Below are 13,977 nucleotides of genomic sequence, written 5' to 3' on the forward strand. Positions count from 1 at the left end.
AATGCGATATTGTTGTTGCATGCTTTAAACATGTCGTATGTATCTCCGATATCGTATCTCTGAACAGCTTGCGGTGCTCCCTCAATCATAATTTTTAAAGGAAGAAAACATCCTAACCAGAAAATGAGAATGCGCGAATCCAATGACATCAGAAAAAAAATGAAATAATGAACAGTATTATCTAACAGACCTGTAACACAAGAGAGAAAAGGGAAATTACAAGTCGGTTAGGAAAAATAAAATGGCATGATGAGCAAGTTAAAAGTTCGCACTGTCCAGGGAAGACAGGATTCAAAACACGTGCGGAATAGATATATATTTGTACATTGGACTCCAAGAAAAGGGATATCAGTAACCAGAGCCTGCGTTGCAACCGTATTTGCGAATCCAAAACTGAAATGTAGAACTCGGATAACTTAATGTTGTTGTGGTAATGGACGTTTCAATGGATGTGCTTCAGTGTTGCTGCGAGAAGGAAAAATAACATGTTAGTTCAGAATAGCCCAAGAGTATCATCAGGAATGGTACTAAAAAGGGGATTGATCAACTAACAGCACATATTCATCCAAACTAACAAGCGCCGGATTACTAAACAGCAAGTAACTATACTTGAGCGTCTCCGAAAACCAGAACGACTCCATTTCATTCATGAACATGGGCGCCTTGCTCGTGACATCCTTGATAGCAGAATTCGCAAGCTCCGTTCTCGTCGCGCTTTTAATGGCCTGAAACATCTTCCAACCTTTCTCTCTCCAAGAGTTATCTCCCGTAACGCGGTACATGATGAACACAGACTCGATTGCTTCCGGGCGAAGAATGTACTTCCGAGACGAGATGCTGGTGAAACCGGGAGGAAGCCGTTCCTCCTTGATGACCTCCTCAGCGAACTCCTTATGAGAGAGAAATTTGGGTTCCTCCGGTACCTCCAAAAGCGTTGCAGCTGGTCTGGGACGCAAGCTGGGGGCTGCAGTCGGTGCTGGACCAGGAACTTGTCGTTTGGCAAGTTTGTCCGCGTCGACCCTCTTCATATCGGCGGGTTGTGGAGCAGGCTGCGCGATTTGCGGTTCGGGTTCAGCGCCAGTGCTGTTGGAGCTTGTATCAACAATGAGTTGTGCTTTATGCGCAACGTATTTCTCATGTTGAGCTCTTCGGTACGCTTCGAACGGATCCAGCACATCGTAATATCTTGTTTGGTTCCATTCACAGGGTTCTAGGGATTCACAGGCTACCATCTCGAAGCTTTCCGGCATGACGCCTGTGGTGGTAGACTCATATGCCCAAACGCAACTATCGGTCAGTTTAGAGGCAATCTCAATGTCACTTTGGATCCCGAAGAGTTTTGCGCCAAGAGCAAACATGCCACCTGTAAAACATGCCAAATGACTCCCTTCGTACTTATACTTAAAATCACTCTTTTCAGCTGGAGGCTCCTCAGACGACGCAGAAGCGACAAATCTAATATCCCGCTTGTCTGGCACCATGGGCGTGAACAGAAGATATTTCCTGATCGTATCCATGGACTTTTGGTACATGGTGCGATACTGATTGCTGGCACCACCCAACAGGGCATATTCTTTGGGTAAGTATTCATAGGCGGAGTCCGCAAGACCACCCAGTGTAAATATCTGTTCAAGCGAATTGGGAGAGGATGTGAGATCTTGGGGTTCGCAATCATTTTTACTCTGGGAATCGGGCTTCCCCTGAGACGAGTCATCACCCGAGCTGGACTTGGAGACGGCGTTCGGCAGAGGATGCGAACCAGGCTTTACGTTATAGTCGGCAGGCTGTGCATCAATAAACAGAGGATCTATCTCTTCCCTCTTCTGGATTTGCCTCTCCGGCAAGCTCACTTTGGGGAGTACGGGAGGTCCTGTATCGACGGGTAATTCATCAGGTTGCTGTGTAAGTCTAGAAATCTTTTTACAGCCAGAGGCATCTATAAGTGTTGGCCATAGCCCTGGTAGCTTTGTCTTCTCTTGGAACTTTTCGAGTTCGTTGGTGATTCGTGCGATGGCATCGTAGTATTTAGCTTCCCCGGTGATCTGTGCCAATCGGGTGAATTCAAGCGATAACGAGGCAATTTCCGCGAGTACAGCTCTAGTACTGGCACGGTGTGGTTGCGACGCATATTCCCTGGATATCAAGTTAGCTTGATGACTGATAAAGGTTCGAATTTGCGTAGAAGTCAAACGCATGACCAACTTACGGTGTCCAGTAATAGTAAGTAACGGGCATTCGATTAGGAGTATCAAAAGCTCCCATCAGGATCTCTGCAAGCTCAATTGCCTTATCGACCAGCACCTGGTACTTCCCTCCAGAGATATCATAAGCACCAAGGAGGCCACCTAGGTAACGAATCACCGTTTCGAACAGAGGGATATCTTCCCTTGTGCTTGTAGCGAAATCAATTTTCTTTACAGCTTCCACGGCCTCATCAAACTCCTCCTTCATGTCCATAATCCAGAGAGTATCCAATGCATCTACCAAAGTAGCGCCCCATCCCGAAAACGGATCACGATATCCACCATAAACAGGACGCAGCTCATCGTGGCCCCAGGCCAATGCTCTATAACTTGACCATGAATGGTTGAACGACTCTTTAACCGCAGCCAGTTTCAACTCGCGATCCCTTTTGGCAACTTGAGACTCATTGGTAAATTCGAATTGAACCTTGGGGAGCCTTTTTGGATCCTGAGGTAGCTTGATGATGTCCTCAGGAGCAACGGGAAAATGTTCAGGTTGCTTCTCCCATCTATCATTACCCCTGTTGAAGCCACCAACATCTAACATCCCCTCACCTTGGTGTCCAACCTCATCCTCCTCGAATGGAGAAGGGCGTGTTTTCTGCGAATTTAATTTCGGTGACTCTGTCTGCCGAGAATTAGAAACGGATGTCTTATCTCCTGGTTGCAGATTGGATAGCGGAGTAGCTGCTGGCACAGGTATCCGGCTGCCGACTGTTGTTGTAGTAGATTCTGGGGCGAAGCCATGAGCGCCAGCACCATTATCTGCTGTTTTTGTATGGATGAGCGGGGGGGATTTGGCGGGAGAAGCCGCTGGAGGTGGAGGAGGTATCTTCTGCTGCCCGGATTTGTTAGAGAGCGGTAGGGTTGAAGTCCAATATCGGACCCGGGAGAAATGAATAAAAACGACAACGCTTATGATGGCGAAGACCACAAAGACTCTGTATCGGCGGAGACGAAGCATAATGAAAAGAAAGTAAGTGACCCAGTTTAGATACTAATTAAGAAGAACAAGGGAACATGAAAGGCGGATATGCAGCGTGGTTATTTGCTTGTCATGGAACTCCGACCATTTAGGGAGCCCTTCACCAGACGAATTGGTTGCACGGTCGACGTTGCTGAACAACGCAAAACAGCGATGGGAGTTGGCCAAGTTATCAAGGTCAGCCCATTGCACACAGGTGCAGCATTCAGTATGACGCCGCGAAATAGGAGACGATGTTCGAGAACAGCTTGAGCTTGAGGCTTGAGGTTGGGAGGTTAGGTAGGTATGGAAGGGAGGAGATGGAGGTTTGTGCACGAGCAAGCTGAGTTAATAGCCCCCGTTAGTGTCATCTATACAGACGCAGCAAGGGCGAAGAGGCGGGAACAATCCAACCAAAAAGGGGCGAAGCTGGAGACAGCAGAAGAAAAAATAAAAAATAAAAAATAAAAAATAAAAAATCTACAATACGGAGTATAGATTCATTAAATAATTAAATGGTAATACGAAGGGGATGAGAATGCTCATTTATGATATTACCCACAGGCGCGCCTAGGCACTTTCAATTACCTAGAAACGTTAAAACTGCCTAGGTTTAGTTATTTGATTCCCAACTCCTGAATAGTATTGGCATTTTCCAGTTCAAGGTTAGCTTCATATTTATATCCACAGAACTCCAGTTGGTGGTTAGGAAACATCAGAGCTCTGGATAAAAGAAATCAGATCGATTCGCTGAAGGCAAGATACCTTAGCCACAGCATTCAACCCAGACCTGGACATCCATGGATACGTTACTGCGCATAGCTACACTCAGTATATTGGAGGTATAAATCTTCCTATGACAAAATACAACCACAGCCCTCTCCCTTTACTCCTATAACTCCTGGCACTACCGACATCTCCATGTATGTATGGTTGAAGTTCATACAAAAAGTCAAAATAAAACTGACATCAGTAACTGGAAAGGGGTAAATGCAATCGCCGCGGGGATGGTTCTAGTAGATGTGTGACATTAGGATTTCAAAAAATAAATAAATAAATAAAAAAAAAATAAAAAAAAAGAAAAGAAAAGGGACGAGAAGGAAAAGAGAAGTTTGGTAGTCCAGGAGGTTGGGGTATATTGGTTTAGTGGATTGGCTTCGGCAAACATTCCACCGTTTCTTGAATCTGGAGGCCAAAAATTGAAGACGGAACTCAGTTTCACTCAAATGGCCACTCCCGCGCCACCACGGCCGTCATTGCTGACCTTCTGGAACTGGTGTATTAAACCTAACACTCCCGCGCCCCTGACGACATCTTGGACATTCTCCGTTTCTTCATCCGTGGGCCCCTCTTCATCAGCGAGATTCATCCTCCAAGACTCCTCCATACGGCTATCGTCTGCACCAGCGCCACTAGATCCCGTAGTCACTTGCGAAGCATGTCTATTAAGCCCCGGATGGCCATGGTCTGACATCGGTGGTTCATCTTCATCTCGAATTGCATCGGTCATGAGATGAGCGTGGCGTGACGGGCGGTACCGGGACTGGGTAATGTTTCGGTTGATGGAGCGGAAGCCCGTGGTGGATGGTTGGTGATGCAGATCCAGGAGAACTGAAGTTGGGGGAGAGTAATGTACGCCGGCTGTGGCGCCGAAGCGGGGCGTTCGTGGTATTATGGAGTGTCCGCCAAAGTGGCCGCCCATTGAGGTTGGTCGGGTGACCGAACGTTGTTGTGGGTGATCCCATCGGTGCTGACGGCCAGTTCCAATGTAATTTGCTTCTGCTACTAGAACGGGCGATGCAAGTCCGGGAAATGCGGGTGGAGGGTGGAAACGGTGTCTATTTGGAGAGTGGACGTATGGAGCACCTGGTCGCGGGTTGTTGGCATAGTTATCCAAAAAGCCATAGTATGACGCCAACATCTTCCCGTCCTTGGTTGAGAAATAATCATTTCGAAGATCTGGTTGGCCCGCATCATTGTTTCCCCCGGGCTGGGCATCTTGATTTTGGGGGATGATATTGGTGCCCTTTTTAAAGTCGAAAACAGCAAATGAACATACATAACCAAGTCCGTCCACATGTACAGTGAATTCGCGGAAAAAGTCGATGAGGCGGTCGCTGCACTTTGGAAGGCTAAACCATAATACGAATGGTATAAATACCATGCTTAGGAGTTCTTCGAGAAATATTACCACCTTCATCTGGTATAGCATAGCGAACTCGGTTTTAACTTCGTCGCTATGTAGCTTCCCCTGCCAATGAGCTGGCTGATAGTGGGTAAAGTCTATCACTTCCCGAAGGGCATATTCGGGATCAAAGACCAAGGTCTCTTCAGGTACAATCCCTCGCGCAACTGCCCACACTGTTCCGAATACACCAAGGTAGAAAAGTACAGTTCGATCGTGAGTTATTTCGAAACCAAGGAAAAGCTCCGGGTCGACGACTGAAGCAAGGGCAAGAACTGATGCTAGTGCACCCGCAATAAAGCCTACGAAGCGTCCTAATTGAGCTGTCTTGTCCTTCGGAAACTGGTCGATATATCTGCTGGCAAACGGATATGACATGTTAATTCGACGCTGAAATAAATGCTGCAGCTCATTGAATTCACGAAATTTCCATTCTGCCAATGGCGTATACTGGCGTGAGCCAATCTGAGAAGGGTTCTTTTGATATTCGTTGAAATAGCGGAAGAAATAATGCATTATACAATAGATAAGGGAAAACGGGGCAATAAATATATTCATAATTCCGATTATGACAAATCGTCGTTTCAACCCGTCGCTCAAAGCCTTTCGATGAGTGTCTTTGAGAAATAGTGTCCGGACCTGACCTTGTTTGTTGAACACATAATCTAAAATACACAAGTGCAGGCTCCATTCTAGAGTCTTTGAGAAAAGCTGTCGGTTTCTCAAGAATGGAATCGGAAGTGTCAGGTCCAAGATATCTTTGTTGAAAAGGGCGATAAGGTAATTGTCTTTTCTCATCAAACGATTGGCAATATCATGAGCATCCATCCGTTGTTTTGATTGACTGCCTAAAAATTTCCTATGTTTCGCAGACACAGCTCCCGCCGTTGAGGGATTCGAATCCCGCAGTGCCATTAATCGACTCACAATTTCTTGCCATGATATGGTTTGAATATCTGTATCTGAAATTCCTAGAAGGTAATGATAGAAATCGTGCATATGACAGAGCCGTCGCAGGTCGAGAACGTAGCGGACGGCTTGAGAAATCCAGAAACTGGAAAACAGCCATAGTAGGAAGGTCGAGGATGCGGACATTTTCTGTACGCACTGGGGAACCATGATCTCCGACATGGTTTTACTATGGGGCACACTTCGATAATCGATACAGCTGGTTAGAAAGACTGTAAATCCAACCACGAATGCAAGGGTCCTTCTTGTCTATTAGCTTTTTCTTTCCAACAAAATGATGAGCCATATCGGATGGAAAATAAATGCCCCAACTCACAAAAGATGTAATGTTCTACTTAGGACGATAGATTTAATTCCGTTCTCTAGGAAGTAATCGTAAACATCTGCCAGAAAGTTATCTAGATTCTCCACATTTGCCCATCTCCACATAGCCTTCTCCTTTGGGTCAACAAATGCAAGACCACGTCGCTGGTCACCTGCTCGAGTTGCGACGGGAACTATTCGCTTGGGGATTGGATGGAGGGGTTGCTGTTCTCTCGCCCGGTCCCAGTGGTTTCGATTTTTTTGAGTCGAGGGCCCCGGCAGCCGTTCGTCATTATTGTGCATGTTGCGATTTGGCGGAGGAACTGGGGGAGGGGAAATGAGCCCGTGTGTGCCAATACCATCGTCGTCTCCTTCCACCAGCAAAGAAGCGGGAACGTCGTCATCATCTCGGTCGTCTTCCATAGCCCTCGGGGATGACTGTGTCCAGTTATGTTGATTGGATTTTCGGGGTGTTTTGGGCTTGTTAAGAAACCCTTGAGACGTTTTGCGGGGACCCCGTTGGAGAAACAGGGTGTTCTGAGTGGTTGACCGTGTCTCCGAGACCGTTGCTAACGCTTCTTCTAACTCATAGTCTTGATAAGGACCTCTAAAATTTTCCTCATCCAATGCCAACCCTGAGCGTTCCTCGACATCGGAAACGTCTGAATTCTCGTCATCCTGTTGGATAGTTTCATATATGGAGGGCGAGGTGGTGCTGTTGGCGGGAAGGAATCGAGATATGAGGTTTGAGGTCATGATCGAAGGAATCAAGTGAACTCGAGATTTTCCCACGCAGTCAGTTGGTGATAGGAAAATACTCTTCTTTTCATGTCTCCCGCAGTTACAAGAGTTAAGTTAAATAATGCGGATGGTTGTCTTCCGTGCAGGCCTGCGAAATTCTGCACGGGGTCGATGCAAGACGGGCGGACTTGGCACTCGAGCACTGGAGCGATGACATATGACCCAACTTGCCTGAAACTAGTTTAACTGGAAGCTTGGGGGTTGGATCATGTGACCTCCAGAGGGCTCTGGCGGCCAGGTTAGTTACCCCCAGGCTGCACCCCGGAGATGGACAGCTTCCTTGCAGCAAGGTCAAGTTTTACCAGGATATATTTATTTCATTATCAGAAATATGACAAAAATTGAAAATATGGAGTTATGTCCATTATGACAAGTCATCTGTCATCATGATAATTAGAGTCAGTTATAGTGCATGCTGAATGATATTGTCTCTAGTCAACTGAAGATCAGCAGATAGCTTGAAATCACTTAAATAGTGAAGCACCATTGAAATGAATACAAGATCTATATCTTTGCATTATTTTTGACATATGCATAGAAAAAAAAATGAAAATGAAAATGAAAACAAAGACAGAGATAAAATTTACAAACAGCTACTTAATCAACTAACCCCCTTCTGATCAATTTCCCTGCCATAATAATGTAAGATTTGAATGTGTTCTTGTTTTGTAAATATCAGAAAAGACACTCTCATAAAAGCTCTCTGTAGCAGAGTATTTTGCATACCTGCAGTGACGGGGTATTCTCTTTATGCTCATTTTCAAGTCTTCCCATGCCATCAAGGAGCAAAGGAAAGGAAAGTGGGTAGCCTAGTTTGACCTAAGAATGGAGGAGCTGGTAGCTATTTTAACTTAACGGTGGGCATTTTGTGTTTCTGTTTGATTTTCAGATTGGTCCTGGCCCCGCCTAGATTAAAGCCAAGACAGGAATGGTATTTCAACAAACCTTTAAACACAGAAACTTTGAATACTGCAGTTGCAAGATTCGGTCAATGTTCCAGGAGAATGAATGGTTGTTGAAATAACATTATAATCAAATTGGCGCTAAGCCGCTGCAACAACCTTGGAACCCACAGGGACTGTCCAGAAATTATTGTTAACTATTTAACCTTAAATAATCCTCACCTCTCAGTGCCCAACTTCTAGATGTTTAATTCTTAGCCTATCAGGGTGTCCGCATCCAAAAGGTGATATATTCCACAGTATAAAGTTCACATGTCATCTCTTTTGGTGGAAAAAGTGCCCGTTGCTGGAATATCCGCCTTAACCCTTCCTTTGGCTCAAACTAGTCCCTTTCGTCTCCTTCAATGCCTCTTGTGTAGCATCATTCATGGTTGAAATCTATGTCAAAATTTCGTCCACTTGCGCATGCAAACGGGTGTTTACTCCATCCAAAACAGTCACGCGGTTTTTGGAGGTGCAAACAATCAACGACCCCTGGGGACCATCAAGGTTATTTAAGGTGGCTGTGTGAGCACAAAGCATGCTCATATCCCGCTGTACTTTACGCTCAGAGCCCTCTAGAGAAGTGGTGAGGTGCCATTGATATCATTCTATCCAGGACACCCGGCACCCATGAGTCCTCACTTTTTGGCCTCGAGAGGATTAATGTTTCCCTTTGAACCCTCGCTTTTCGCATATGGGCATAGGGAGTGGAAAACAGCGCATCCCTTCTGCTCAGCCGTATTCAGGCCACCTGTTGGCCTGTTAGTAGCTGGGTGGGTGGCCACGAGCGAGTCAAAAGTCAAAGCTTTCGTATGTTTTTATTCTTTTGTGTGAGTTCCTTTTCTTTATTCTCTATTTCTTTTATATATATATTTAATATTTCTATGTTGACAATCCTCCAGAACAGCAAGACGAATTAGGGCATAGGCTGGCCACGGTTAACTGCTACCGCCGCGTCTGTTGGTGAGGATAAATCGAATCTCCTTTTATTCAGCATGCTAGTTCAGATATTGTAGATGTGAAGGATAGATTGCTTGATCGATTATGAAGCGATCGCTAGCTACGCGGAAGTTATATACGGTGCGGATTACATAAGAAGGCGGATAGGCCTGACAGTAGAGATACCGGGGCATCTTCCCCCCTGCTTCTAGAAATCTCACGTCTGGAGACCACTATCTAAACATTTTCTCGAACGATCTTTTCACACATGACTCCTGGGTTGACGAAGAGAAGCTAGCTGTCAAAGACTGTAAGCCATCCAATATAGTACGGCTTCTATTATTTTACTATTTCTAAATTGATCCTGCCGTCGATGGGACTACAGGTTTCAGCACATATCAATGCTGAAAACATGTCTTTGCTTTTCCCAGTCAACAAAACTGTATCAATGTTTATGCGCTCTTTTCATCATCTGCATTGCTATTTAGAGTTGCTCTGCATTATGGCATTGGAGTTTACCATTGCTCAAGTCACATGAATGATCGATTTCCCCGTTGGCAGCTTCACTGGTAGTAGTCTTCAAATGGTGGAGTGGCTCGTTTTTTCCGAGTTGAGTTACATATTTCTTTACTATCACTTCCTAGCTGTTGAACACGGAGTAATAAGTCGAACACCCAAGTATGCAGATGGATTTTTACAATGCACTCTTACGTGCCCATGTCTGGTATTTAGAAGACACATTTTACAATACGAGATGGGATTCGGTTCATTCAACTCAGCCCCGGGCTTTCAGCTGAGCACAAAGAAAAAAATTGCAAATGCCTACTACCACTAATGGATAGATTATTGGTTCTTAATCTCCGCTTCGGTGGTCTAACGATTACTTAACACCAGAATCCCAGCGTCTCAAAGGATTGAACCTCCTCAGCTCCATAGCTACTAATTCCACACTAGTTTAACTACCACTTACGGACAAGGATAGAAGCCTACATGTAGTTAGTTACGTATGTAACTAACTCAGCAGGCAAACTGCCAAAAATATGCACTGATGAAGAACTTGACGCGCGAATGAACCCCTGTCCATACTGATGGGACAAGGTAGCGAAGAAGTGGGATTAACTACTGTATATACGGGCATGATTTCTTTGTTGTGTGAAATTTGAGGATTGTGGAGGGCTCCGCCAGCGGCTCGGGGGAAAAGGAGAAATCGTGAATTTTTCCATGGATGCCATAGTTACGGAGTTACTCAGCGCTGCATTTGGCAGGGTGACAGCTCGTTACGTAACGAGTGTGTGTAAACTAACTAACTCCCGTGCATACGAGCATCGTTTGCGTGCTGGAAGCAGCTCCATTATTATTGTTACCATCATCCGCGTCTGGCGACAGAAAGCGATATCGAAAAACCAATGGTGGGTGGGGGCTTGAACACAACCATATATGGAATATCGAAAGGCGGGGAGTCGTGGATGGAAAGACGCCGAGGCGAGGTTCAGGTGCCAGCCTGCCACCTGGTGACTCTGGGGAGTGGGGGGAACTTTGGAAGACCAACCATAGTTATCCATTTTCTTACCGTTTCTTGCATACATCTCGATCTCGGTTCACAAGGGGACTAGCGCGTTCTGGAAAACACGATGGAAGGTTCCAAGGTTTCCAACTGCGGGCGAGGGATTTCGGATTTGGAAAATCGATGATTTACAAAAACCGATTGTCATTAGCTAGCCCACGGGTCCACTCGGCTGGGCATGCAGGCTGTAGACAAGTCATCTGACCCGCCCAAGATTTCTGAGGCCGCTCGGGAGACGAATGCTTGGGTGGATGTGTTCCATGGGAGGGATGGGGGTAAAAGAAAATGAAAATCAACAGCTGGGTTCCCCAGGTCCCCAGAATGGAGGAATCTCTGATCAGGGTCACACACGTTCAAGGAAAATGGGTAATTTGAATTGTTCCGCATGGGTTAATTCATTTACCTTTTGGAGGACTGTTCAAGGCACAGCCTATAATATAGGCGCGAGAGGGGGCTCCCTGGGACATTGTGCTGGGTCAGGGAATTGAGAGCGGCCAAAAACCGCCTGGAGAATTAAGCAGCGATTAAGGCGGCTTTTCCCTCCAGTATCACTTTCCCTTAGGCCCCAGCTGGAGCAACTCACCGCCTACTGCCTGCTGTTACAGATATGACATACTATTCAAAGATTTTCATATAATTATAGGACATAAAATTCCCGGTTCAGATGATTTGCTTCCTTGACACTTTTTGATGAATTATGAATTGTGAATATGCATATTTATGTGAAATGAAATTTATGTCAAGATGAAATTTTGAAATAAGAGATTGATGTCCTCATATGTCTTTAAATAAGAAGTGGATTTTTTGAATAAAATAATGAACAAAACCTCAAGAGTATGTAATGCTCTAGGTGAATCGTAAGAGAGCTTGCAGTTGACTTGGGGTTGTGGTTAAATAGCCCTAATGAAATCAAAACTCTAATAATGCCAAGGCTGTCTATATCTCAACTGACACTTCAGTTAACTAGTTACCTCTCTCTCTTACACACGTTATGGGAACTAGGGATCATCCTGTTGACCCACATCCCCCCGCTCATTAATACTGTCAAAATACTCTTTCCGAGCGGCATGTTTAAGTCAAGCTTCATAAACACCTTGCAGATTTGACGCTCAGGAGGTTGATTTACCTACTAAGTAAATCATAGTGACCTTCACAATCTGAAGTCTCGGATTTCGCGTGTTTTCCCATCTCAATCGTTTGTCTTTCTACCAATGGAATCCAATATTTGGTCCTTCCATGACCTTGCAAGTCTGCCTCAAGTTGCCGTGGGGGGGGGGGGGGGGGGTTTGGCGTCGTTTCCGAAAATAAATCTCATGAGATTGTCAAAAGGCTGTATCCAACCGCTAATAACGAACGTAACCGCGAAATTGAAAGGCGAATGTATACACGACTAGACTGGCAGGTTTGAATTGTTTATGTTATTGCGCTTTTACCAGAAAGAGGCATTGTAATGGAACGCTTGAAAGAACCTCCTGTCTGCGCCTGAAAGGTTTTCAAGAAATGGAGACACTGTTTTCATCACAGCGGATTCAAAGATGGTCTTTTTACGGCTTGCGTAAGGTTTACATTACATCCACAGTAAGAGGGTTCTTCTGGCTGATATTGGCTCTCCAAGTCTGCTTTTTGATGGGAAGGGTGATCTGAAGTTTGCAGATTTTGCAGGCTCCTAAAGAGAAGGAAGAAATGAATAAAAAAAGAAAGAACGAAAATGTTAAGTTAAAAGCTTTTTAAATAAAATCATTTAAGGATAATCAACTTAAAAATAGAGTAAAATTTCATAGAAGTTTTAACTTCTATCTTGATTGAGATATTGCATTTACTTGGAAAACAAAAAGCCAAGACTCGCATTAGCCCCCTCTGGAAGTGTAAGTAGTAGATACTGCAAACAGTACATTACAAACGTACAAACAAGAGGTACCTACGTAGGTATATATCAGCGTCCAGGTGAAGGAGGGGACACCGGCGAACAACCATACATTGAATACCGGTGCATTACCAACCGGCGGTATGCCAAATCGATTTCATTGGTAAATATTACTCACCGCTTTCCCCAGAAGGCAGCCACGGCGGCAATACGGTATCACGATACACACGACCTTTCTTTCCTCGGAATTTGATCGCCCAGCAACTGGTAGGCGGTAGCAACAAACCAACCACATCCCTATCCACAACTTCAACCTCCCCCGATCAACCCACCACCACCACCACCACCACCACCACCACTCCCGCCCAGCGCATCCCTCCCGGCCCTGTGTCTATGGCAATTGGTGGTCCCGCTGTGGCATCCCGACTGGCTGCGCTGCCCACTCACCTCATGCACTCCTCCCTGGTCCGTGGTGTGGGTGTTTTGGGATATTTGAGGTCTCCTTATTATTCCTGACCCGTTTAAAAATTGCGTTAAGTTACTAGTTAAGGTGGAAAACTAAAGAATCCCACCCCCCCCTCTCCAAAACTAATTCCACTTCGCCTATCTCACTTTCCTTCTTCCCGACTCTTTATTCCCAATTCTTTGACTGTGACAACATTGGCTCTCTTTACCTGCCGTTCTATCCCATTCCTATCCCATTCCTATCCCATTCCAGTCACTCATTTGCTGCGGCTTCACTCTTCTCTGGAGAATGCGCATCTTGATTTATCGGCAATCCAAGGAACATTGATGAAGGTTGGTGGACGGCATGCTCCATTTCTCCTCCCCTTTTTCTTTTAGTAATTTAATCCCTTTTTTTTTTTTTTTTTTTTTTTTTTTTTTTTTTAAGGGAAAAAAAAAAAAAAAAAAAAAAAAACATTTTTCCTACCTTTTGCTTGCCTGTATCTGTGTCAGCTGATATCTTTTTTTTCCCCTTTGTCCCATCTCTTCCTGTCGTCTTTTTGACCTTCCTGTTTGCCTTCTCTTGTGCAGTATTTAACCCGTCTCCTACAATTGAACCCCCCAATTTCATGGCGCATCCCGTCTCCTAAAATGCTAATGATTACTTCGATAGCGTCAGTAACTACAGGCTCCCCAGGCTTAGGGCAAGACTCGATCGGATTAGCTTGGTGGCCAAGGACTAGACATTCGCCTTGCT

At 45.2% G+C, this 13,977-nt stretch overlaps 3 protein-coding genes across 3 annotated transcripts; 1 reads left to right on the forward strand and 2 right to left on the reverse strand.

Annotated features, from left to right (window-relative positions):
• Positions 1–416: 416 nt before the first annotated feature.
• On the reverse strand, positions 417–3,207 carry PAAG_05077 (class I alpha-mannosidase 1A; the record flags this gene model as incomplete). Its single annotated transcript, XM_015845463.1, has 3 exons — positions 417–465; positions 553–2,133; positions 2,207–3,207. 3 exons carry the CDS (start codon positions 3,205–3,207, stop codon positions 417–419), a joined length of 2,631 nt encoding a protein of 876 aa, XP_015699689.1.
• A 1,222-nt stretch (positions 3,208–4,429) lies between these two features.
• Positions 4,430–7,420, reverse strand: PAAG_05078 (autophagy-related protein 9; the record flags this gene model as incomplete). The annotated part of the gene is made up of 2 exons (XM_002792896.1): positions 4,430–6,602; positions 6,678–7,420. 2 exons carry the CDS (start codon positions 7,418–7,420, stop codon positions 4,430–4,432), a joined length of 2,916 nt encoding a protein of 971 aa, XP_002792942.1.
• Positions 7,421–10,569: 3,149 nt separating this feature from the next.
• Positions 10,570–13,292, forward strand: PAAG_11984 (hypothetical protein; the record flags this gene model as incomplete). The annotated part of the gene is made up of 3 exons (XM_015847540.1): positions 10,570–10,757; positions 12,850–12,917; positions 12,967–13,292. The coding sequence occupies 3 exons, from the start codon at positions 10,570–10,572 to the stop codon at positions 13,290–13,292; spliced, it is 582 nt and encodes a 193-aa protein (XP_015702843.1).
• Positions 13,293–13,977: the final 685 nt, after the last annotated feature.

This window comes from Paracoccidioides lutzii (assembly GCF_000150705.2).
Source record: "Paracoccidioides lutzii Pb01 unplaced genomic scaffold supercont2.13, whole genome shotgun sequence".
NCBI lineage: Eukaryota > Fungi > Ascomycota > Eurotiomycetes > Onygenales > Ajellomycetaceae > Paracoccidioides > Paracoccidioides lutzii.